Below are 25,393 nucleotides of genomic sequence, written 5' to 3'. Positions count from 1 at the left end.
TTTATGGTTTTTTTTTTGGTTCAGTTCGGCCTTTTTCCCTCCCCCAGTTCTGTAATAGCAGAAGAAAACAGGAATAACATGTTTCTTCTCTAGTGATATAGTCAGAACAGCTCTGAGATTTCCTTCCCCTTCAGCATGTTTGCTGAAACAAATAAATAAGATTTCCTTAAAATTTATCGTGCTAAGGAAAATATTTTCACACCTCAGAAGAGTCCAGCTGTGACATGTAATAAACTCCAAGCTTTCTGCAAGCCAGGTACTGATTTCAGATAGGCAGGCTTAGCAACTGCTTTGTTGGTACAGTGGCCATTGTAGCTCTTTGTGGGTGTTGGTGGTAAGTGCTTTTTGGAAGGCTTTGTGTCACTACATCCAGTGTGGCTGAGGCATTTGAGATCATAAAGGAGCAATCTGAAATGTAAACTCCACCTGGCAGAAGAGGACTTTGTGTACAGCCCCCACCCAGGTTACAGCAGGCTGCTCACTTCTCTGTTCTCCAGAGGGCATACATGGCCCTCAGCCCCTTTTGGAAGAACTGACATTTCACATCATCACATGCCTACTTTATTATACCCCACTGCAGTAAGCCAACTATCCCAGCTATCTGTGGGATTAGTGCTTTAGTTAGACCAGGATTGCACTTCTGGAAAAATCCCTCCAGTCACCTTCACATGCAGCCCTTCAGTTGGCACTGCAGAGTGGTTCAGGCTGTGCAAACTAGCTTCCCTTCTAGGTGAAGCTAAACTGAACTAGCTTCACTTTTAGAGGAAATTAAACTGAAGGTTTCTCTTTGGGAGTGTCCCTAAAATACTAGATAGTCAGACCATGGGACCAGGTGGCAACTAGACCAGACTGAACCCATCCTGAAATGTCTACAGTGCCAGCATCCAGCCCTTGGCAAAAACAGTTTCACTCTGTGCATTTGGTCCTGCAGTGCAAACACAGTCTATATAGAACATAAACAAATGCCTTCAGATCTAAGTGTAGAACCCGAATCTCACTGAGCCTGTATGCTGCAATAAGTAGCTACAAAGAAAAAGCAGTAATTTTTAACTCTGGATTGCTCTGTTGATTTTGGGTCATATAATTTAAAGACATTTGCACAGTCTTCTGTGTACTAGTCCCACAATAAAATGGTCTCCTGCTTTAATGTGCGTTGTGCCAAATAGAGTTAGTGTGTTATATTACTCTCTCTAGAGTGACTATATTATCTTAGTTTGGAAGTTGAAGTCATTAGTTGGCTTCTGAACAGGATCAGATGCCAAAGCTAATCTGTGTTCTCTAGCAAAGTGTGCAACAGAGTGAGAAATTTCACTATAGCCACTGCTGCAAAATCCCTTATGATATACTTCCATCTGTCTGATTCCTGGGAAGCAGAGCATCAGCTATGATGGGTCAGCTGGCTGCATACACTGGAACAGTCAGATCTGAGCTGTGGCATAGTGTGGGTCCATTCAAAATGTTTGTGCATTGTCCACAGGTCGTTTCACATCAAAAGGAAACTAACAGAAAAAGAACAAGTCAGACTGTCAGCACATACATACCGTGGAAATCCATTCAAGGTACTAATAAGCCCAGTATTGTCTGTGAAGTTGTTTTGGACTGCGAGATTTGTCAGCTCATTCAAACTGGGCATAGATACTGTGGTCAGTATGTGGATGAAAATTCTGTCACAGCAGAGTTGGTTGATTTTCTGAATTCTCAGAAAACCCATGAATAAATGTCTAAAAAGCTACAGAAATGTGCCTGCACACCCTCCACAGTCTTCCTTTATAGCACCTACCTACCTACCTACCTACCTTCACTGGGGGTTGGGATGATGAGCAGAGGGCTATGATGTGTCACCTGAGTGTCACCCTGGCAGATATTAAGGGAGCACCAGGGACCTTTTTTGTTGGCTTTGCCAGCAGAAATATTGCTGGGGCCCAGGCTATGAGGAACGGATGTCAGAAGGTTCCCTTTGGCTCTCTCAGTGGGCAGCAGAGCTGGCCTCCTCCCAAGAATATTCTGTGAACCTTTTCCTTCTCACTGTGTAGGCGCTGCAGCAGTGGGTACAGGGGGTGGGAAAAGCCACATAAATTGTCACACTTTGTAACATTTCATCTTGGTTGTAAGAACCTGCTGGTCCAACACCAGCTCATCCCAGCCTCAGTTGATGCTTCAGACCACAGGACTTCCTGTTAACTGCCCAGTTGTAGCCAATCTGTCAGTAAGCTGTCAAAATATTAATAATCTAGCACCACTCATTTTCAAAATGGATGTTTCAACAGCAAGGAAATTGAATTTCCAGCCCTGTTCATGACAGCTCTGAAAGTGGTTTAATGCAGGAGAAATCTTTCCAGCATTAAGAAAGATAGAGTGTGTTTCCAGTGAGTCTCACAGTTTGAATTTAAGAGTCAAAGCAGAGAGGCTATCTCAGCACATCAGCATCTCAGAGCTGTAATAGGCCTGGTGAGCTCCTTGGCTAGTCCTCTTATCTTCTGCCCACATGACGATGAATTACACAGAAAAAAATGTGATACACAGAAAATTGGGTTGAGGCCATCTTCTTCCCTCAGACCTGCACTCTGTGCAGGCTGTACCATGGGGTGAGAACAGGGCAGTTTTGTCTGTGTGTTAAAAACCATAAAAAATTTCTAAGACTATTCTTTACAAGTGCTTGGGCTCATTCTTAGTCCATTTCTTGCTGACATTGTTATAATTGCATTATTTCATTTATGTCAGAAAGAGAGGGTGTTTGCCTAAGAAACTGAACTGAAACTTGGTTGAAATTTGTTTCTCCACTCAATGACACCTCCTGTTGGCAGACCACGTAGCCAGCCATCTGGTCTTCCAGTGCTCAGGACCTCAGCACAAAAATGTAGGAATGATGAGGTTTGCCCTGTCCTCCTGTCATTGTGAGGGCATTTTAGTGAATGCCCGAGGCACTTATACTCTGTTGTGAATCCTTGAGGATGATTTTCATATCAATAATAATAACATGATAAACTCAATATTGACTGCTTATTTTCCACTAAAAGGTTTCCTTTGACTATCAGAAGAAAATAATCTCATGTTTATAAATGCATAACCAATACTTTAGTTTATCCATTGTAATTAATACCAACAACAATAAAAATAGCGGGATCACAAATATAACCAAAGGCAACAAATCAATTTATTCTGCCCTGTGCTCAGACTCAGATGGATGCCAAGAAACAGAGATCATAGGTTCAGAGCATCCCATCTGGCTGTGTTTCTAGGGTTCTTACATTATTATTTTTCTTTAGTTATTTCAGGCTGTAGCAGATGAGGCAGTACGATGCTAATTTAGGAAATCTGTTCTTCTTGTATGCAACTAACATATCTTCATCTAGTGCCATCTTGTCTCATGATCATTATGTCTGAAAGCAAAAATGTATTTCTGGATGGTGTTTTGGAGTAAGCAGAGTTGATAACATTGTTAGCAATTTCAGACACTTTGTCAGGAAAACAGAATGTAGAGAAGACAATAGATGAGTTGGGATTCCCCTGTTAGAAATTATCCTGGGGTATCACCAGATCCCCAGGCTGCCAGGAATGCAATTCCAGGGACAATGGTGTTAGGAAACACCCCTTTTGTGGGAAGCAGTTGCTTTCCTGGAAGAGCAGTGCTGCACTGGATGGGCCAAGTGCCACACGAGTGAGCTGTGCTGTGATCACTACTCCAGTTCATTGCAGTCCAAACTTTCAGAGGCTTTAAAATTGCAGCTTGAAATAAGATCCAAAATTAAAAACCAAATCAATCAAGTAAATTCCAAATATAACTTATATTTTAAAAAGAAGGGATGAAAATTTACTCTGTCCAACCATGAATTTAAATTTGGGGTCCATCATTAAGAAAAAGTGAAGCAAAGGGCAGAATCTGTGCCTTGCTCAGTGTGCCACATGGGTGAGCAGCTCAATGTGCTGGCTTCTGCAGGTCACACTGCCTGCAGAGCTGTGCAGTCATTGGTACCCAGAGCTGACTGACAGAGCCTGTTCTCTCATCCAGTCCCCCTGGGCTCTCCAGGGAGGTATGGAAGGGAGCAGCCTGGCTGGAAGAGTCATCCCCACTTATGTTCTTGTCAGCAGTCATTAAGCTGAAAGCTGTGTTCCTGTGAGGATTGCATGAGCAGCTCCCCAAAGGCCAATGAATCTGGGCACTTTATGAGGTATTTGGGGAAAATGTGCCTGCACAATGGACAGGCCTGGAGCTGAAAGCAAAAGAACACAATACTGAGCTGTGTTGGGATGTACAGGTGTGGATTAGGATCCCCAAAACTCATTTGCCTTTGTAGCCAAAGGGAGACCATGGCTTGTGTGGATCTGTTGTGCTCACTGGTTGAGGTAACTGGTTTAACTGGGGTGAAACAGAGCTCTGTGTCTGGCAGAACCTACCATGGGGTTTGGTCAATACCCTGCTGTGTGCTCTGCTCTATGGGCAGATGTCCTTGCTGCTGCAGGACACCTTGGGCATGTCCATGCTGCAATCACACCTTTGTCCCCAGCATTCCTCAGTGGTGGTGATGTGAATCATTTAATCAGTCCTTGAACATTAAAAGGTGCTTGAGGACAACCTTTGTCTGCATATAAAGACCGCCAGCCTAATTACAGAGGCTTGTCCAGCACTTGGGTTTTTTGCCTGTCTAGGAATATTGGGTCAGCTCACAAGGCTTGGCAGATCTGCACTCCACTTCTTGTGTGGGTGTTTTAAAGGGAAGTCAGCTGAACAATTATTTACCTTGAGTACAGAGAGTTCCCACAAAAGTGAGGGCATATAGCCCTCTAGTTAAATTTTCAGAGGCATTAAGTTAGGTGACTTGCTAATGCTGCTTCCCAGCTCCAAGAGCTAAAGAACAGACCTGCATGGATGATGATTTATTTGAAAATGTGTTCCCTTCAGCCCACAGATGGTCCAGGCAGAGTCAGAATGCTTTCAGATACCATATTGCTTCACTGTACACTCCCATGTAGCAGCTTGTTATTTTAAAATGTATCTGCTCTCTCCTACTTCTAAAAGGCCACCAAGAAGACTTGTCACCAATCTCTTACAGAGCTAGAAGGGGGAGGAAGAGTGGAGTGTGAAGAGTAGAATATCACCTGCCATCTGGACAAAGATGTGATGAGATGTAAAGTTTGGATGCACATTTGCGGTTCCTGATCACATGCCAAGAGAGAGCTCAGCTACAATTATTTTAAAGCATTTCCAGACAGATGCAGCCCTAGGTCAGGGGAGAAGCTACACAGAGGCAGGTGGGCACTGAACTGAATTGGACTCTGTGCAAGGCATGTCTGCCTGTGGCAGTGCTGCTGGGGTCTGCACAGGGCTTATCCTGCAAATGGAACATCTGTGGTTAAAGACCTGTCCTGGCAATAAGAGCATCAAGTGCTCTCGTATGAGGTTTGTGGTCACAAATTCCCAGATATTCAAAAATACAGTATCTGAGCTTTCAGGGGTTTAAATGGGAGTTGGGCATTTGCATTTCATCTGGAAGCCCAAGTGTCTTCAAGAATCCGGTGTCTTGCACATCCATATTGATTTCAATGCTGAATTTCTCAGTGCTGTTAGCATCAGATGAGTGTTGATGAAACCCTGCCTTAACTGAGGTCGGTGGGGAATGTAGAATGGGCTTTACTGGGTAGAGAGCACCATAAAACAGATGCTCTTCTCTAGTGCCATCCTTTTCCCTGGGATGGAACAGTGCTTACACAGACAAGTGAACACAATCCAGTCATTCCATGCTCTGCCTCCGCAACAACAGTGAAGTGCCACTGCTGATAGCTGTGCTGATATTTATGATTCCTACTTAATATGTTTTAAATGAGTTGATGACCTCTTAAGTATTAACACCAACATCAGTAAGTATCCTGAGCCAGATTCTCTGGGAGGGAAGCCTTGCCATGCCATAGACTATTGGTGCAGTTTAGTGCTTTTATCCCATCTGAAGGTCTGGCTCAGTAATTGTGCAGAATGTAAAAGAGAAACCCATAAGTGCTGTAAACAAAGGAAAACTGTTACTCTGGGAGTGTGTTAGTTAGATATTTCAACACTCATAATTAACATCCCTTTCCTAAACTGTGGCACAAACTACTTGCAGAATGGGTTTTTTCTTTTATTGCTGCTAGTTTCAGTGACTAAATTTATTAAGTCATTAGGTTTGCTTGTGGATGTGTGTATTTGCTGTTCTCCTTTGGGTTATAATAAAAGGAGATCTTAAAAAAAAATTAGATATCTTTATTTATCTGGCAATTTTGGGAATGTTTGTAGGGAAATGGTGAGCAGTAGGAACAAAGCTGCCCAGTCTGGGGGGACACTGAGTGAGCAGCTGGGTTTGAATACAGCAGCAGCCTGTGACAGTTTCCTGCTGGCTTTCCCTGAGCATTGCATATGGAAACCTGTCACCATTTCTGCCATGATCTGGAGGCACCAGGGGCTTCTGGAGAGCAGATTGCTGGCTCTTGTGATCAGAACCCAGATGCACCTTGCTGTTGCTTACTGGGAACCCTTTTTTTTGCCCCTCTCAGCTGAGGATGCTCAGTGGCAGGGATGCTCCCAGGCTGGTGTGTCAGGGGCTGGCACTGTTTTATTGAGCAGCACCAGGGCTGTCCACTGCGCTGGCAGCACTGTGATTGCACCAGGGCTACAGCACTGTTGGGTTTGCATGTTTTGAAGAAGCTGAGGTCTCCAAGGCTGTCAGTGCATCGCTGAATGCCCTGCAGATTCATGCCCACAGATCTGACAGCAGTGCTTCCGCACTGATGTCTGTGGAACTTCTTCAGCTTTACAGAAATGAAAAGGAGGGTCCAGTCAAACTTACTGTGTTCAGAGAGTTTGGGTTAGATCTACCTGACCAGGACAGGTGAAAGCTGAGGTGGATTAGAAAAAAATCGGCCCTCTCACAAACCACCACCAGTCTGTGGGATAGATGGACCCAGACATTCCCAACATCTCCCAGAAGAACTAAACTAGCTCAAGTGATGCAGAGGTTGGCTTGTGCCTTGGAAGTCACATCCATAGCTCCATCTACAGATGGCAGGAGACACTACTGAGATCATGGATAAATGAAACATCTTGGTTTTCTAACCCAGAAATGACTTGTGGGGCAATCCGTGGTACCTCAGACCCTCCCTGAGCAGGTCTGGCACACCCAATTGCCCCAATGGCCGATGCATCCATTTAGCTCCTCTCGGTTCCAGCTGTCATTGAATGTGATCTCCCTTTTTTCTGTGTGATACCTACTGTGTTGGGTTTTTTTTTAAGAGTGTGAAATTTCCAGTAAAACTACAGTTATCACAAACCAGAACTATGTTTGTTTTTTTCAAAGCAAATCTAATTACTCTTCTTAATACAATTGGCTTTTGTTCAAAGGGACTGGATGGAGATGCAAAACACAAGTTGCAAGCAGATGCAAATCATTTTGCATGTAAATTACTAATGTTTTTTTTTGCAAATATTTCATACAAGTTTTTGATTTAATAATTTAAAAAAGAACTGCTTTTCCAAGCCACTTTCAGTAATATCTGTAGACACTTAACAAAATACCTCAGGCTCTAAATCTCCAACTGGTAAACAAATAAATGTATTTATTTACTTTGTATGCAAAAATAATTCAGTCAAAGACATATTTCACATTCAATTAAATTGAGATAATCTTTTTTTTCTACAAATCACAAGCATACTCTTTAATGAGAAGAAGTGATGGGCTTTCTGAATGAGCTGAGTTCATGACAGTCCTGACAGGGGACCTCTGTGGACTTTGTGCAGAAAACGGAATCACTGTTTATTTTGGAGTCACTGTTTAAAGAAAATGACTGGTGATTAAAAGATAGAAGCCATCTGTCCTCTCACTGTCTTATACCTGGTCATGCTATTTCAATCAAGGAGAGAGTTGGAAAAATAATTGAGTTGGACTTGTTATAACCCTGTTTTCAAAGGTCCCTGCAGCAAGTGAGGAAGTGAGGTGGTGCTCAGTTCCCCAGGGCTTTACCATACCATTACCACTGGGGCAGGATGTCCTTATGTCCTGTCAGAAGCACATGGGGGGCACAGCCTGAGGATCCCTTTGTTGTGTTTACCCACTCTTTATCTGAGGTGAAGAGAAACTATTGGACTCCAGGTCTACCCATCTAGCATATATATTATAAACAAAACCAAACAAATTAAAAAATTATTACATGCGTGGCCCAGAGATCTGGTGAATAGATCAGTGATTTTTTAAAAATACCTTTTGTTGTCTCAGATTTCTGTCTGTGCAGCAGTGGCTGCTACAAACTGCTTTGTTATTGTGCAATCTGTTGTGCTCACCTGCACTTCTGTCTTTCTTCCCAGTTCATCTCAGCCTAAGACAACTAAAACATTGGTTCCCACCTGATTCAGCAAATAATTTTGACAGTGAAGCTTGTAGAGAGGTTCTGCCATTAATATCCCAATAGCCTTTTGTTACTGGTAGCCCCAAAGCTGACAGCAAAAGGTGTGTGATGAAACTAATTGATGCAGTGCAGTGTAACTGAATGCTGCCCATGGGGCACCAAGAAGACACCAGTGAAGAAAAACAAAAGGGTTTGCATGTTAATGAGATTTAGAGGACACTCTAAAAATCCTCAGACAGTTCTTGGGAGGGTGGCCTGAGTCCTGCTCCTCTGCCCTGTCTCCTCTCCAGTCATCTGGTTCTTTCTTCATCCTCTTGCTCTTTGTGTCAAGTCCATGGTAATGCCCACAGAGATTTCTGCTGCTCAGACCTGTGAGGACCCTGGGACGTGTCAGTTTGGTGGCAGGATGAGCAGTGTCCCATGGGTGTCTGTCTCCACATGGCACAGTTGTTGCAGGCGAGATGATGTGCATTAGAAAGGTAATAGTGGATAAACCCAGTATTATTTAACTAGAACTTAGCTGTGGGTTTTCTAGGCTGCTGAATGGACAGAGCTGGGGTGTTTCATAGTAGTGTTGCCATGGTTCAAATCCTGAAGTGCTGTTTCCACTGTCTTATGGGAGACGAGGAATCAACCAGCCAGCTCATAAAACAAATGGGATGCTTTTGTTTGCTTGTGGGGGAGCACAAACATTTAAAGGAAATCAATAGATTTTTCTTTATTTTCTTAAAATCTTCATTACTTTCATGTCTTTATATGCATTTGCTTTAAAAATAATGTAAGAATTTTGTGAGCTAATTGGTACACGTGGGTATACAATACAGCATCTGCTTTTATGAACTACTGCTGCATGTCATAAAATATTACACTGTAGTAATTTTAAAAAAGATATTGAGCTGAAAACTGAACTTGCAATAACTTGTAATTAAAATATCTTTTTTCTTTTCTTTCTGAAACTACATTTTCTAAATGCATTAGCTTTTATATTTCTTCTTCATTGAAAATAGTCTTAGTTCCATGTTTTAAGTCAAGTTGGGAACTATCTTTCACAGCCCACCAACTTTTTAGTCCCCCTAAAGGGAATTTTTGTGATCAGCTTTTACTGTTGGGGTAATGAAGGCATGGGAAAGGGGATTGAGTTGTCCAGTTTGGTTTGAGAGCTGCTGCCTGGCTGGGCCTGGTGCCAGGGAATGCCCCCGAGCCAGCAGTTCAGAGGCAGCTCCTGCAAACCCAGCTCCCAGGTGAGCTGTGCCTTCCCAGGCAAGCCAAAGCCTGGAGATAAAGGGCAGATTAAGGAACACTTAAGCACTGTTCTTTTGGGGAAGCTACTTCAAACACCATTTTATAGTGCTCTAAGTCATCTAGATCTCTCTTAACTTGTTTCACTCGCTTTTAAAAATATTTATTTCTCTGTCACGAAGGACTCCCTCAGATAAGGCAAAATGGCCCTTTTTGCTGATGGTATTTTTACCTGTGTGGTGCTCATGATTGATGCAAAATTCACGTGTGCAGCACAGCTCTGTGCTTTCTGCTGTGCTTTATCTTCTGTAGCTTCAAGCCTGCCGGTCTCTGCGGGTCTGTTGCACACTGGATTTATTGTCACACCAGCAGCACTTTATATAACCCCCAGATCACTTGGGAACACGTTCCTGAGGTTTGCTGAATGTTCAGAATGTTTGCTCTTAAACAAGGTCTGCAGTAAATATGTGGCATTACTCCAGATGCTTTGCTCGATGTTGGTCATGGGTTTTGCATTGGCAAGTCTGGAGAAGCTCACAAAGACTTGGGAGTGGCTCAGGTTTGGGAGGGAGCATCACTTGCCTGTAGAAGCATCTGCCTTCACTCACAGGCCTCAGAAATGCCTTGTCTGGGACTTGTAAGAAGGGATTTTTTTGCTGAAACAGTTTTGATTCAGAAAATGAATTTTCATTGTGGCTTGAACTTTTTTTGCAAGAATAGTTTTTAGAAAATTAGTGGGGGAATTTGTTTGGCTTGGATAGGTTTTCTGCTCAATCTCAAAGTCTGGGAACAAAACCCAAGCCACTAACAACCACATATGACTCACTGAAGGTTGGGAAGCCCACTTGTTACAGAATGCCCTGGCTAGCCAGATCTTTTAAAAGAGGCTTAATGTTTCTCTGTTCTGAAAATCTTGAACACTGGGACATAACAAGTACTAGTCCATAGCTGAGTGTAGTTTCGTCCTGGAGACTTCATGCAAAGCCAGGGCCAGTGGCGATGGCACAGCCACTCCCACAGCCATCACAGGCTTAGGGGACGTCCTGGACAGATCCATATGTGCTCTGCTCCAGGGCAGGTGTGGAAATGCTTCTCAGTACCTGCAGAAATACTTATGCCAGAAATCTTGAAAATTACTTCTTTCTCTTTAGTGAAAGATTTCTAGGCTTTGTGCCAGCATTTCCTCACACCGCTTTTGAAATTAAATGGTTTACTTGCTTTTGTACTCTCGTTTCTTTGAATCCTCTTAAATGGTTCAATAAACTGCCTTTTGCCTCTAAGAATTTGAAGAAACCTCAGTCTCTTAGACAACAAGCATTGAACATTTGCCCATCACAGGGAAGGTATGAGCAAAGCCAGGGGAAGGCATCAGGAACAGCAAGGCTGTCTCTGCTTCTCAGCTCCCTTTTTCTTTCTTTTGCTTAGTATTAAAGTCTAAATCCTGGCAAATTTCTGAGATTTCTTGCACATTTTTCATGCCTGTTCACTGTAGGCTGTTTTTCAAACCACAGCTCTGCCAGGGAAGGACAGCCTTGCCTTTCAGCTGGGAGTTGCCTAGATGGGTGTTACTGCTGGGAGCCGGCATTGCCGATGCCTGTTGTTTTCTGTTGCTAACTGCAATGCGTGACTGTTGTGTATCATTCAGTGATGCCTAATTTAGAAGATTGGTGATTATTAATTCTTCCATTTCTTTTTCTTCTTCTCTCTCTCTCTTACTGCAGGATGTTTTCACACCAGAGTGCAAATTTAAAGAATCTGTCTTTGAAAACTACTATGTTATTTATTCTTCCACGCTGTACCGGCAGCAAGAATCGGGACGAGCGTGGTTCCTGGGACTCAATAAAGAAGGTCAAATTATGAAGGGAAACCGAGTGAAAAAAACCAAACCCTCATCACATTTTGTACCCAAACCCATTGAAGGTATGGAATCTGCCCACTTTCTCCCTCAGTGGGGTTTGGGTAGGGGGAGGTAACAACTTCAGAGTTGGGGTTTCCTGGGTGAGGGTGTTTGGCTTCAAGACTAGAAAGCAAGAAGAAATGTTTGTAGCACTTCAGGTAAGTTCTGGGCTGCACTGTTAGCATTTCCTCTGCTTTTCTTCTAGCTTCAAATGGGTTTCTTGGCTTTGGGGTGCTAAAGGATGAATTTAAAAGCCCAACAACACAAGAAATTACTGGTAAAGAAAAGCAGCCAGCAGTTCCAAAGGAATGTGATGCAGCAGTGGTGATAATGTTGTCTTCTCAGAGGATTTTGCCAGTGTATTTCAGTAGATTTCCAGTCCCAGATAGAGTCAGTAGAGACAGGATTCATCTCACCTGATTTTAGACTTTGGCATTCTGTTCATAGTAACAAGAAAAATGGGTCCTACCAGCACAGCTCTGGATGTTCTTTTTATGTCTACCCTGAGATTAAATTGTTTTTCCTCATCTGTAAAGACATCCTAGTTAGTCACTGGGGGTAGAGTTGTCCAAAGTTAGATGGGATGCTGTCATGCCATAAGTCTTCATCACAGTGTGAGGCTTCAGTGAAAGTCACGGAGTTGAAGTTTTGCCCTCCTGCTGATGCCTGTTCACTCTCTGAAGGGTGCCTCAGGCTCCTGCCAGGACATTTTGCTTTTCGTGGGCTGGCCCCTAATAAATTGAAAGATAGTGTGGTAAGCCTAGTACTTAACAGGTACTAACTTGATTCTGGAAACAGCCCTTCTTATCTTTTCTTGGGAAAAGCTCTACCTTTTCATCCCCAACCTAGGTATGCTTTTCTGACCCCATCTTTGTCCTGCCATCTGTCTCCTTCAGGGACACAGTAGCCTGGAGCTGGCCTTGGCTGCACAGCTCTGTGCTCCCTCACTACTCCATGTTGGCTGTGGGAGAAGGCTTGAACTGACACTCCCCTAACAGGTACCACTCACAAGTGGTGGAGGCCACAGCTCACTCCACACAGCAGGGGCCTTTTTAAAAGCTTCCCAGCTCAGGGGTGGGAACTTGTGAGTGTAAGGAAAGGGCCATCTGAAGCAAAGCATTAGAGAAATTCAGTGCAGCATTCCCAGAGTATCTGTGGGCTTTGCATAGGAAATGGAAATGTTGAAAGAGCAGAGAATGGCCTGGAGGTGCTGGTCCTGTGCTTGTTTTCAACAGCTTCTCTGCAGCCAGGAGCCCTTTGTTGTTCATCTGAGGCATTGGTGGCATTGGTACCCTAAGCCCTCGTGTGTTGCTAAGGAACAGGGCCTGCTTCAGGCATGGGGTTGGTCACCAGCTTCTCTCTTGCCTTGACCATGAGGAGAGTCTTTTACAAGCACCAGCTTTCACAGCTGGGTTTCCACCTCCTTCTGGTATTTCTTCACTGCCTGGCTGGGCTTTGGCACTGATCAGTGGATCCTTTGAATCCAGGCTTCTTTTTTAATCTAGCATGCATGGTATCTGCTGAACAGCTCAATCGTTTCCTTCTGCAGTCATTAAACTAGGCCATTCCTGTGGCTCTCCTCGTGGAAAGCCTTGCCTTAACAGAGCTGCCTGACCCACAGTAGAGATCTCATTTCAGCAAATGCTGCTCTGGCTCTCATTTTGAATAACCCAGCCCAGCCCGAGAGCTTCCCTTTCCCGCAGTTGCCTCCTCCCACACTTGCCTCAATCACAGCTGTCACATAACCTCCCGAGCAGTGAGTGCTTTGGAAGTTGGCAGCCAAATTAAGGGCTCCTCCACTCCTTCCCTCCTCCACATGCTTTGCAGTCAGGCTTTGTGAGCGCTGCTGCATCAAAGAGCTGGCAGTCTCCCAAGCCAAGGCACGTGTCAGCTTCCCAAAGCATTCAGCTGTCTGGGACTGTGACTCCAGATGGAGGACTCTGTTCCCAAGCCTAAGATTCATTGTAGGTAGCAGAGGCTTGTGGGGAGGGTTGGAGTAAAACCTGCTCGTCTCCATGTGACTTCTCTGCACCACATCCATCAAAGTCCCCCTGAGCAGAGGTTGCAAGCAGAGATGTTACAGAAAAGGGGCAATTCCTACCCTGTTTTAACAGCTTCTTTCTCTTTGTTATGACTCCAGGGAAATACTCAAAGCGCTCTCCTGCTGCATTTGCAAGTCGGTTCTGCAGAATGCTGTGGCTTGCCCCTGTGTGTGGGCTTTGCTGCTTATTCGGGACACAGCTTCCATCCACAGGAACTTTGCAGCTTCCATCCACAGTCACACCCCCAGGTTTCCTGTTGCTGGATACCACCACCAGCATTAGCTCTGTCCCGTGATAGCTGACACAAGAATGTGTGCAAGGAGGAATCTGCTCCCTCTGGGAAGGAGAAGTGCCACATCCATTACTAGGAATCACTTCACCTACCACTCAATAGCAGTTATATCTGAGATGAAACTTCCTTGTTGTTTCTGATATACAGAAAAATTATGCAGCAGTTTAGTGACGAAAGGGTTCACAGGGAAGGGAAACAGAAAAAAGCCCAGATTGCTCCCTTAACTCATTTTATTTCCATTGCTTCATCCTGCTCTCTGAATTCAGAAGTCCCCTTGAAATTGCAAATGGACAGTAAACTCATACATAAATAAGAAATGTCCTCCCAGATAATTTCTAAATACTCATGGGAGCACATACACATATATACACAGTGGTGTCTATGTATGGATGTGTGTTATCTATGGCTTTTAGCAGCTACGGCTTTCTGCTGTGCTGAACACTCAGAGTGTTTTGACTCACATAGATTGGAAGGATGCTGGAGGTATTTTGTACAAAATTCAGTAGATACCAACTGGAAAAGTTTTGGGTTTTGGTTGGTAGGAGTTTTTTTTTAGTTTAGTGTAGGTAGGATTTGTTTGTTTTTGGAAATAAGATTAAGCTTAATCAATATGAAAGCACAAAAAACTTACTAAGTAATAACAGGGGAGACGTTAAGTTCTTCTCCCATCTGTGCACAGGCAAAGCCAAGGCAAACAGCCTGGTAGGCAGCAGTTGATGTACTGTGTGGTGCCAGTTTTGCTTCAAAACACACATACGCAACACATTTCTTTTGATATTTTTATTTCTGATCACTGATTATTCAAGCTAAATGGACCCTAAAGGGAAGGCATCAAGATTGAACTAGACTGCACAAGAAATGAGCTTGAGTATAACTGTCATTTGGACAACAAGTAATCTTTTAGAGAAATTTCAGTCTCTTTAAGTGTCTGTAATGATTAGTGCTGGAACAATCCTACCATCCATAGTGACTTTTGTTCTTCTTAATATCCAAATCCATCTCAGTGGGAGAAGTTTCCAGTCATTTAAGTAGGATGTGCTCTGTTATTCATATTTCCTTCTTTTTGAAGACATAATTTCCAAATGTAACTCTCCCAAAGAGTTACATTTCAGAGAGTTACATTTGTGCTCTGTTATTCATATTTCCTTCTTTTTGAAGACGTAATTTCCAAATGTACCTCTCCCAAAGAGTTACAACCCTGGCCCAAACTAGAAAACATTTAGGGTGGCAAATCTGGCCACAGAAGCAGAAAACTTCCTCCAAGTCAGCAGAGCAGTCCCTAACAATGAATTTATGGTGCTTCAGCCCTCCTGATGTGAGTATGTCTCAAATACAAAGGTGACCTCTTAATGACTAGTCTGGATCCATTCATTATCACTGATGAGTATCCAAGCAGCCAGATTTTTCCAGTGTCATTCCTCAGGGAAATAGCATCCAAGTTTTGTTAAGGCAGAGTCCTCAGATGTTGTAAAGAAGTACAAGACTGTTGACTAGGAAAATGCAGTAGGCCTTGTGCAAATGCTTCAAAGGTATCACCTTAATACGTACAGCATAGAGTCATAGGAAGTTTCAAGTTGGAAGGGACCTTAAACAACATCTAGTCCCAATCCCCTGCCATGAGGAGAGATGCCACCCTCCCCAGATCAGGCTGTTCAGGACCTCAACTAGCCTTGCCTTGGGCTCTACCAGGGATGGGGCATCAACAGCTTCTCTGGGCAACCTGTGGGAGTGCCTCACTGCCCTCACAGAGAAGAATTTCTTCCTAATGTCTAACCTAAATCTCTTTTAAAGTTGTTCTCCCTTGTCCTGTTACTACCTGCCCATATAAAATGTTACTTTCCCAACATCCTAAAAAGTATTCTTAAAAATCAAACCTCAAAATCTCCACATTTTGTGAGTCTTTGCCAACACAGCTCCTCTCTTGGTTCTGTCTTCCAGGTGGGGATGCTTTGGTTTGTTTTCTATGTCACACTAACTCACTTGTTCATCTATCAGACTCTTGATCATCTTATTAGATGGCAAATGTGATGTATTTTAACCATGATTTTGCTTGGTTTTTTGCCATCCTGTGCTGCCTTTCTTATCTGAACAAAGTGTGATTCCACCTGGCAACATCCTTCACATTTTACATGTCTATCTTCACACCAGATAGACACGAGCTCACATGCCTCTGAAATGCATCAGCTGGGATTTAGAATGCAGTAATAAGAGGCAGAAAACGAGGGTGCCTAATCACTCACTCCCTGGTGCCCCTGAGTGCTGCTGCTCAGGCAATTAATTCCCTGCACCAAAGCATTGGCAAATACAGCCACTCGGGCAGATACCACCCAGAGCTGTGGTATCTGTACAGGCAAGGATCCTGCTCTGGGCTGCTACCAGAGGATCTGCTTCCAGCCCTGCCCAGATCCAGCTTGGCACCATTGGGCACATGGTGACCCTGCAGGGCTCCCCACCTGCTGAACTGCAGCTTAGAAAAGTTTTGGTTCCTCCTGACTCACAAGAGTCTGATCAAGGAAAGACACTGAGTGAAGATGGATAGATGGGAAATATCTAATGTGCTTAATAAGCTTTTTGCCATATTCTAGAGAAAGGAAAGGGAGTTAGTTTGTTGCATCCCCTGAACCTCCTCAACTTGCAGTGATGCCAAGTGAGAAATGCTGGGGTCAGGATGCAAAGCGATGCTTCCCAAACTCTGGCAGTCCCTGATGCCCAGGGTGATTTCAGTGTCATCATGTGGGTGATGTGCCAGTGCCGTGTCTGGGAAGCAGAAATGAGAGTGTGATCCTGTGCCAGCATGTAGGCAAGAGTTTGAGCTGTTCTGGGTGACAGGCAGCCCCTGCCACGCCTTTGCCTTCAGGAAGTATGGTCCCTGCCACCCCCGTCCTCCTCACGTGTACCTTCAGTCTCCTTCCTAATTTTGATTTGATCTTTGTGCAAATTTCTCCCTTGTTCCTGTGAGTGGCAGGCACTGCTGCTTCACAGTGGAGCAGGGAATTGAAAGCCACAAGAACCAGATATGGGCACAGCTCCACTGCGTTCACCCCCTTCCATTAAAGCCTGCAGCTCTTCAGCAGATCAAGCTAACAGCACTTTCCAATTAAAGCATGAATATGGATGTGTTGATTGGAATCTGGGGCATAGGAGCTGATTATCTGATTGAAACTCCAAAGAATTAGCTTGGTTTCTAGACATTAAGGGCTGTATTTGGCTTGGTGTGTGGGTGTGGGTGGGTGGGAGAAGCAAGGCAAAGCAGGGAGGGAACTCTTGTTCTAGCTGAATTGCTCATCCTTCCAAAGCTCCTTGTGCTGTGTTCTCCAGCAGACCTCCCAGGTGTCCGGGCATGACTGTCACACTGCTGCTGCTTTACCTCAGGGCAGGTGACAGGGAAGTATGTCTACACACACATACACACAGAGGGATCCCAAAGAGACCTGCCAGTGAGTGCTGCAAGTCCTGGAGCCCAGCAATGTACTTTCAAAGCTGTGAAGATCTGGGCACTCATACAGGTCCGTTTGCAAACACCCCCTCCCCAGTCCATGACTAACATCTCCCTGTGTGAGTCACGCTCAGACTTCCTCAGTACAAAGAGCAACAAGCTGCAGTCCAAGGGCCTGTGTTGCACAACATGCTGGGCTGTCCTTGAAGCCCTGTGCCTGTGCAGATGTAGGTGTGCACACCTGTGTGCCACAGTGCAGGGGGTTTACAGCCCCTGCTGAGCCATGGCCACAGCTCAGCACATGTGCGCAAGCCTCTTGAGTAGGAGAATGTCCAGGCATCTCTTGTGCATGATGCCATGTAAGTACTGCATGCACTGATCCTGTAGGTGTATCTAAATACTGAAAATATGCTTGTTCTATACTGCTACTGATTTTCTGGCACGGGCTGTTGGCACAGCCTGTCTGGTACAGAGGCTTTGACAGCTTTGTCTGAAAAGCTCAGTGTGAGCAGTCTCCACATGATGCCCCACATCAGTATTTGTATCCTGTGCTAGACTGGAAGATAAAACTTATAATTCCTGTCCTATTTGCTTGTCAGGTACAGGGTTTCCTTCATTTGTAGCTGCAAATATTGTTTACATCAGTAGCCTGGTTTATATTCTTTACTCTGTGGGCCTTGTTGGCAGCTCACGGTTTTTGCCAAAGGCCATGGTGAGAGGCAGGGAGTTGAGGAAAGGCAGCATGCCATGGTGCTGCTGCAGCATTCCCCTGTCAGTCCTTATGGTTAAGCATCTGACCCAGCCTGATGGGTTACTGGGGATGGGTGTGAGTGAGATGAGCTTGGTTCTGGGGGAAGAACTCATGGAGGTCCCTCCAGCTCCAGCTTGGGACTAGAGCGGTCAGGATGAAGTGCACTTGAGACAAAACTGTGTATGGAATGTCAGGGGCACTGGGACAACACTGGCACAAATACATAATTCTGCTGGGCAAACATCATATCCGAGAACAAGGTGAGTCACAGCAGTGAAGCACACCCTCAGTGCTATCCAAAGACTCTGCAGCTTAGGGTAAGAAATCACAAGGGCACAGGTTTTCCTCTGTTGTTAACCATTTCATACTTTCTTTAGTATTTTATTGGGTACTTCACCACAACAGGCAAATTCACCATCACCAAGTTTTTGAGTGACACTCCCCATGGTGTGAGGGGACTGAAAGGGGATGTGAGAGCCCTTTTCCAGCCTTGCTGGGAGGACAAGTGTGTGTGTGTGTGTTTAAACTTCTTTGAAAGCCTTGCATGAAAAATACACTATGGGAAAAGTAATATTTTTTCACTGCTCATATATTCAATTCAATATCCCTCCTATTAATACACAGTTGGCTGCACTTTATCTTTGTCCTGTATTGTTGCACAGTGCTGTAACTGTTTATCTAGTCAGGAGTAAAGCACAGAGCAATAATGTCGTTTTCAGCCTGCCTCTAATTGCTGGGATTTATTTGCAAATCAAGGGAGATTATAGATACATTTACATTGCCTTTTCATACATGGGATGGTTTTTTTTTCATTTCTTCAGATAATTTTTAAAGCTTTGTTTTTATTGATTACCCAGAACCGAACCCTGATAGGCTCTATCCTGTGTTGGAGCTCTGTGCCATTGTTTGTGATGTGACAGCTTCACAAAATGAAGCAGTACACAATCATTTCTTCATTTCCTAATTTTTGCAAAGATCTGGACATGACATTTGCAGTCTGGACCTGCCTTATGTTCTCAACTCCACTGTGCCTGTCCTTGAGATGCCTCACTCTTTCAATCTCATTTGCACCCTGCCACATTTGCAGTGAGCTCATCAGAGATGCTCTCCTTGGTGTGAACAGCTCGTGCCCCTGCTCTGGCACACCTCACATGGCACGAGGACAGCCGTGAGGACCTAGTCCATGTGCTGAGCTGGATAAATGCTTTGTCCTGCCCAGGACGTTTGGATGAGCCTTGGGCAGACTTTGCCTTCTCTGGCTGTCTGGGCTCCAGCAAGTTCATTTTTATAGGACACACACTGCACAGCCAGGATCTGGAGAGAAGGTGCCCTCCAGCCACCCTGCTCTCAGGTGCTGCCAGACAACCACAGAAAGCTGGGACAGCTCCTGACTTGCTGTCACTGAACTCATCCCACGTGTCTGCTCACAGCCCTGACCTTGGCTGGCTGGCTTGATTTACAGAGGAATAAATAGGAAGTGCCAAGAGCAGACCTCGGCTCTTGGCTGATGGAGCCAAATGGGCTTGAGTCACCACTTCAGATCCACAGCTCAACACCCAGAAATCCTTCATGGCTCAGCTGCAGGTGTAGTTTTGATTCAGGACTCTCAAGGGCTTTGGTTGCAGTTCAAGGGCTGGGAGCCGGGTCATTCTTGAACCTGTTGTTAGATGATAATCAGCATCTCAAGGCAGTACATGGCTCTGTGAGCTAAAATGTTTATTTTATATATATATGAATATAACACAAAAAAGCTATAAAGCACAAAAAAACCTAGAAAGATTTATCTGTGAGCAGTCAATCTGTTGTTTCTCTCTGCCTTTGAAAGAATACCGAGACAGAAGCAAATGGCAGCAAGGGCAAGTAAACAGATCCTGCTTGATAACACGATCTGCTGCTGGGTCAGTTGGGGTTTTGTAAGTGTGGGTGTGTGTGTGTTTGCAGTGGGGCTGGAACTCAGCATTGTGTACAAGGAAATAATTTGTTAGGGTCATGGCTGTCTGTGACTTGAGGGCTGTTAACGGGTGTCTCTTCTGTTTGCAGTGTGCATGTACAGAGAGCCATCGCTGCATGAAATTGGAGAAAAACAAGGACGCTCAAGGAAAAGTTCAGGGACACCAACCATGAATGGAGGCAAAGTTGTTAACCAAGACTCGACATAGCTGACAAATACCCTCCCTTCTTCCAAATCCTCCCCTCCCACCCACCTATCCACCCCACCTGGCGAAACCACACTGAGATGATGACAACTGGGCAAGGCAGGACCTACCGGTAGTGGCTTGGAGTGTGAACTCCAGAATCTTTCTTTGTGTAGGACGAGAAAAAATCGAAACCCAGATCCTGCCTGTTGCAACGTTTTAAAAAACAACAACAACAACAAAAAAAAAAGTGAAGAAAAAATGTTTTAAATCAGGACTCCATTAACATTTTCAAAAGCAAACTGTTTGCTCTGTGATCAAAGGGGGAAAAATCTCATCTCTGCATAATAATAATAATAATAACAACTACTAATAAATATAATAATAATAATAATAAAGATGTTACCTTTAAAAATAAAACAAAGCTTTTGGAAAATTGAACTTAGCATATGATGTGCAACAAACACATGGGAATTGCATCCTGTGACTGTGCTTTCTGTCTTATCCTTTCACCTCATGTTCACACCGCTGTTTTTAACATCCTTGCTTCCCTGGGGATGGATGGGATTTTTCACAAAGCAGGAAAGGTAGGGGTACATTATGACTGTGTTTGCTCTGCTATCAGTAAAATATGGCCTGCCCGAATTAGGAGCCTGGCAGTTATGGGCAATGAAGTAGCTACTCTTTATTCAGCCTTTTCCATCTACATTCAAACCCTGCATAGTTATTTGTTGCTAATGTCACTCCATGAGTATATCTGACCCAAGTCTGGCATTTTATGCCTTTTTATTATAATTATTTATATGCTTGTTTTACTGTATTAGTTGCCAGGGGAATTTCAGAAATGGGTTTTCAGGTCTCACAGGATGAAGCAATCATATTTATTAGGGTAGAGTTAGGAGATAAAGGGCAGGAGGGATAGCTCCTTTAAAATATGGAATAGATCAAGAAATGCTGCTGAAATCCTTGCTGTCAGATGGAAATAGTAAGGCATGTGCTGTATGAGAGGGTAACAGGACTTCAGCAATGGAAAGAGGGATGTAAGGATGGGGTGTGCCTAGGAGGGGCAGGTGTAGAAGAACATGGGTGATTGTGCCTGTCCAGTTGTGCCAGGGTGAGGACATTTCCTTTTAGCAGCTGGGGTCTCCCTAAATGTTCTGGCTCCACACATACCACACATGTTCAAAGCAAGGCTGCAAACCCCTCCAATCCCCATCCTTACCACTGTGAAGGTCTGAGGCCCCTGAGGTGCTGCAGCAGACAGGATTTGGGTGTGGGCACGAGTCCTGCCAGTGCCAGGGCTGCAGATGCTGGAGCAGCACTTCAGAGGTAATGAGTTCCCAAGTGGGAGAAGGCCAGGAGGGGGGCAGTGGGGTGAGGGATGCCCAGTGCTGAGCCCACCTGCAGTAGCCAGGGCTTTAGTGGGGACTGGCAAGGCTCTCCCTGTCTGGTGCTTTCTCTCTGTGTGGGTGGGGGTCAGCAGGGAACCCTCGCTGCTGGGTGGGACTGAAGCAGGGCAGGGTGGGCTGGTGCCCTGTTACAGATCACACACATTTACTCATCTCTGGCCACTTTGGGCAGCCAGGGCCTGCAGGCACAAGCAGCAGCAGCAGTGCTGGAGCTGCTGTGACAAAAAAAGGCACTGCCCTGGATGAGGGGCCTGGGAAGCCTTTGCTGCTCAGCCATGGGCACAGGTCCTGTGAGGGGTGAAAACAAAAGAAAAAGCAATCACCTAAGGGCCTGGAGAGGGAACAGAGCAGTTCTTTATACCCAGGGAACCAGCCTAAAGCCTAGCAGTTACAGGCTGGGTGGGTGTTTGCATCGCTCATAATGGGCACCTGTGAAATTCCAAATACCACCTTAATTGTGGAGACACCTGTGCCATCCCAGCCAATGCCTCAGCTGGCTGGCAGCCACACAGGCAGAGCTGCTGCTGGCAGTGCCAGGGCTGGCCATGGTGCTCCTGCAAAGCCACTTCTGCCCCAGAGCCTCCCTCTCTCCCCACACATGAGGCGATGCTGGGGCACGCCAGGGCTCGGTGAGCAAAGAGACAGCCAAAGCTCAAGGTTATGGAAGATTCCCAGGATCAGTGTGAAGGAATGAATTTCAAGCATGTCCTTTTGTGTTTTGGAAAAGCTGAAACCTTGAAATAAAAGCCTCTTCCCACAGCTCTGCTGCCCAATGCTGCACCTGCAGCAGGCACCCCCCCTGTGCTACACATCACATCAGAGTGAGTTACTGCTGCCCTCCAGCCCCACGACACTGGAGCAAGGTCACTAACATCTGTTCAGCTTGGGAGCACACACCCAGCCCCATCTGATGTAATTCATTGCCTACATTTCATCTCCCTCACAAACTAGAGAGCACCCCAAACTGAAGGATCACTGGAGACATGCAATCAAAGAAATGGAGTCTCAAGGCCAATATGTTGAGCTAGCAGGTTCCTGATTTGTGCAAGTCACCAAACACCAGGCCATGGTTTAGGCACTTAGCCACAGGTTTTCCAGCTGCCCTAGTGGAGGGAAAGCCCAGCACCAGCAGAGAACAGAACACCCCCAACACACCTTGATAGCACCAGCCTCTTCCGGACCTACTCATGGCAGCTAGCCAAGGGCATTGATGTCATCTAGAGCAGCTCCAGCACGAGAATAAAAACTGCTGTGGCCCTATGTGCAGGACACCCTTTGCCTAAGACCCAAAAATCTGTGGGCAACAGCAGACCCAGTCCTACCATGTGCTAATTTTTCCATTGTGGGACTCACCACTTCCCCCACTGGGCTTTTGCCTTGTCAACAGTCTTTGGCCAAATCATTACAAGAATCCCTGGAAATGCCATATTCAGGCCTAAATGTCAAAATAATCTGCTCCTTTGTTCCATGGTGTTTGAGCTAATCCCTTTCAGGTGACACTCACTGAGTTTGCCCACAGGGAGAGCCAATTGCTCCTGCTCTCCCCCAGTGTCTGCACCACATCAGAGCAGGTCTTCTGCCATGTGTTGAAATTAAGTCCTGGCTCCCCTTGCTCCCTTCTTAGCCATGAGCCACACACTATGGCATAAACCATGACAAAAGCCCTGAGGAAATACTGGGGTTTTTCCTGACCTCTAGGAAGCTGCAAAAGTCAGCTTGTGGTGTAATGCAGGGACTCCTGACATCACCATAGCCCAAACACCAGTGAGGCTGCACAGCCCAGCTGCAGTGTCCACCTGCACCAGCTCCTGACTGGGAACTGCTTGCCTCCAGGTGCTCTAACACCCTCCAGGTGCCTGGGACAATCCAGGGGATCCACAGCTTGTAGATACCATGTAGAGCTTCATGCATTTTTTTTACTCAAGTGCCTTGCAAGCTCTGTCCCCAGGCCTTATCTCAAGGAGGTGATGTGGGTTTTGTTGATTATCCATCTGCTGCTTCCCAGTTTTCAGGGGAAAAGGGAATCCACAGAGAATTTTTTTGTTTACTTTGAAGTTCCTACAGTTCCTTCTTCATTGCTTCTTGCTTGGTGTTAAAGTCTTGATGAGTGATGTTTCTATTTTTTCTTTCATTAGCCACACTTACAGCAACCATTTAGGAAGCTTTGTGACTCAGTTTAATATTACAGTGACCACACACCTTGTCTGGCTGCATGTGATACTAGCAGGACAAATTTCCTTGCCATGATGGCATGGCTTTGGGCAAACACCCAGCACAGGAAAGTAAATGATAAAAAAGAAGGATGTTTTCTTCTAACTTGGCCCATAACCCTGGGTAACCCTGTTAACTCTTCTAAGGCTGCAGGAAAACTTTGCTCTCTGAGTAACAGATGCTCCTAAAAGATTTTGAGCATTAGAAGTCCAGCAGCAGAAAATACGTCACAGAAATATGAATAGACTTAAAGCATTCATTTTGTGTCACCCCATTTTTAACTGTGATGTTGGCATGGGTCTGGCTGCACATACTGTACAAAACATCCCACCTCACCCAGGCAGCAAGGACAAAACCTGATAAAATGTCTCCAGTTTGGACCATGAGGATTTTCCTAGGAAGAAAATGAAGAAAAAGCTACAGACAAGCATGCCATACTGCGCCTGCAAGTTCTGCCACAAGTGTCAGCACTGGCATGTGACAACGTGCTGTGAAGTGAAGCTGACACTCAACAAAGCAATTTATGAAAGTTGTCTGTCAACAGCATTTTTGTGTTTGCGCTCAGAGAGGTTCTGGCTGATAAAGGCCCACACAATCCCTCCCCCAAGCTGTCACCGGCTTCACTTTACACCTTTCTGTCTTAAACTGCACTGGCTGTGCACCAGGAGAGCTCCTGCCCCAGAAAGGTGTCATTGCCACACCCTGAGCAACGCTGGGGAGGAGATGGTGTGAGGCTGAGCAGGACTAGCAGGAAACACAGAGTGCCATCCTGCCTGGTTCCATGCCAGCAAGGCTGCAGCCTGGGTGCATGATGGGCATGAAAAAACATCTTGAGGATGACACTTCCTAAAACAAAGAAGGCACAGAATTCTCATTAGTTAAAGCACACAAACCCAACCTTTACTGATGGGTGTGCAATAAAATACATTACTTTTAACATGGGAGAGATGCTGGCCCCAAAACAAGTCCAGCACTAAAACTCTATTAATTGGGGCATAGTGTAGCCCTGGTCCTGGATGGCAAGGATCAGTTTGTATGTCACTGCATCAACGAAATAAAAACCAAGAAAAGACACAAATGAGTGAGTGTCTTCAGGGAGAGATTTCTCTCCCAAAACTGAAACAAAATGTTTAGTTGCTGCTGTGGGATGATCCACTGCACACACCTAGGAGTAAAACCAAAAGAAACAGTACTGCACTTCCTGTGTGAAGCAGAGATGTTTCCATGGCATTCCTGTTTTCCCTCTCCCAGCAATGCTTCAGCCTTCAAGCGGATGGAAGGCTGTTTCCATGGAGCAGAAGGCATTAAGGCTCACATCCTCCTCACCTGCACCGAGTTAAACTTGACTGCTCTGCTTCAGCTGCTGAGCTACAGGCATGGGCATCCTTCAATTTCCCCATGTTTTTCTTACACACCTTTATTAGGGGAAAAGAAAATCCCCCCAAAAATTCCATAGCCAGGCTGATACATTTTTAGCATCATATTTAAGAGCATGAAGATCTCAAAACTGCTGATACATTTGTGACCACAAAGTTAAAGCTTAATAACTCCCATTCCAGGACAGAGGACTTCTATTCATGATAGTTGCATAATGAAGTGCTGCATGCACAGAAA

General features: G+C 45.0%; 1 protein-coding gene across 3 annotated transcripts in view; it reads left to right on the top strand.

The window, feature by feature from the left end:
• Window positions 1-20,566, top strand: part of FGF12 (fibroblast growth factor 12) — a 216,725-nt gene extending 196,159 nt beyond the window's left edge. For 2 of the 3 annotated variants that reach the window (XM_018912955.3, XM_009089148.4), the window contains exons 4-5: window positions 11,328-11,526; window positions 20,065-20,566. In XM_018912955.3, the coding sequence (XP_018768500.1) occupies window positions 11,328-11,526; window positions 20,065-20,183 (318 nt within the window). In that variant the 3' untranslated portion in view covers window positions 20,184-20,566. The remainder of the gene's footprint in view (window positions 1-11,327; window positions 11,527-20,064) is intronic. The other variant, XM_030227033.2, reaches the window with a different exon arrangement.
• Window positions 20,567-25,393: the final 4,827 nt, after the last annotated feature.

This window comes from Serinus canaria, chromosome 9 (assembly GCF_022539315.1).
Source record: "Serinus canaria isolate serCan28SL12 chromosome 9, serCan2020, whole genome shotgun sequence".
Lineage (NCBI taxonomy): Eukaryota > Metazoa > Chordata > Aves > Passeriformes > Fringillidae > Serinus > Serinus canaria.
This window is presented reverse-complemented; position numbering and strand designations above follow the sequence as displayed.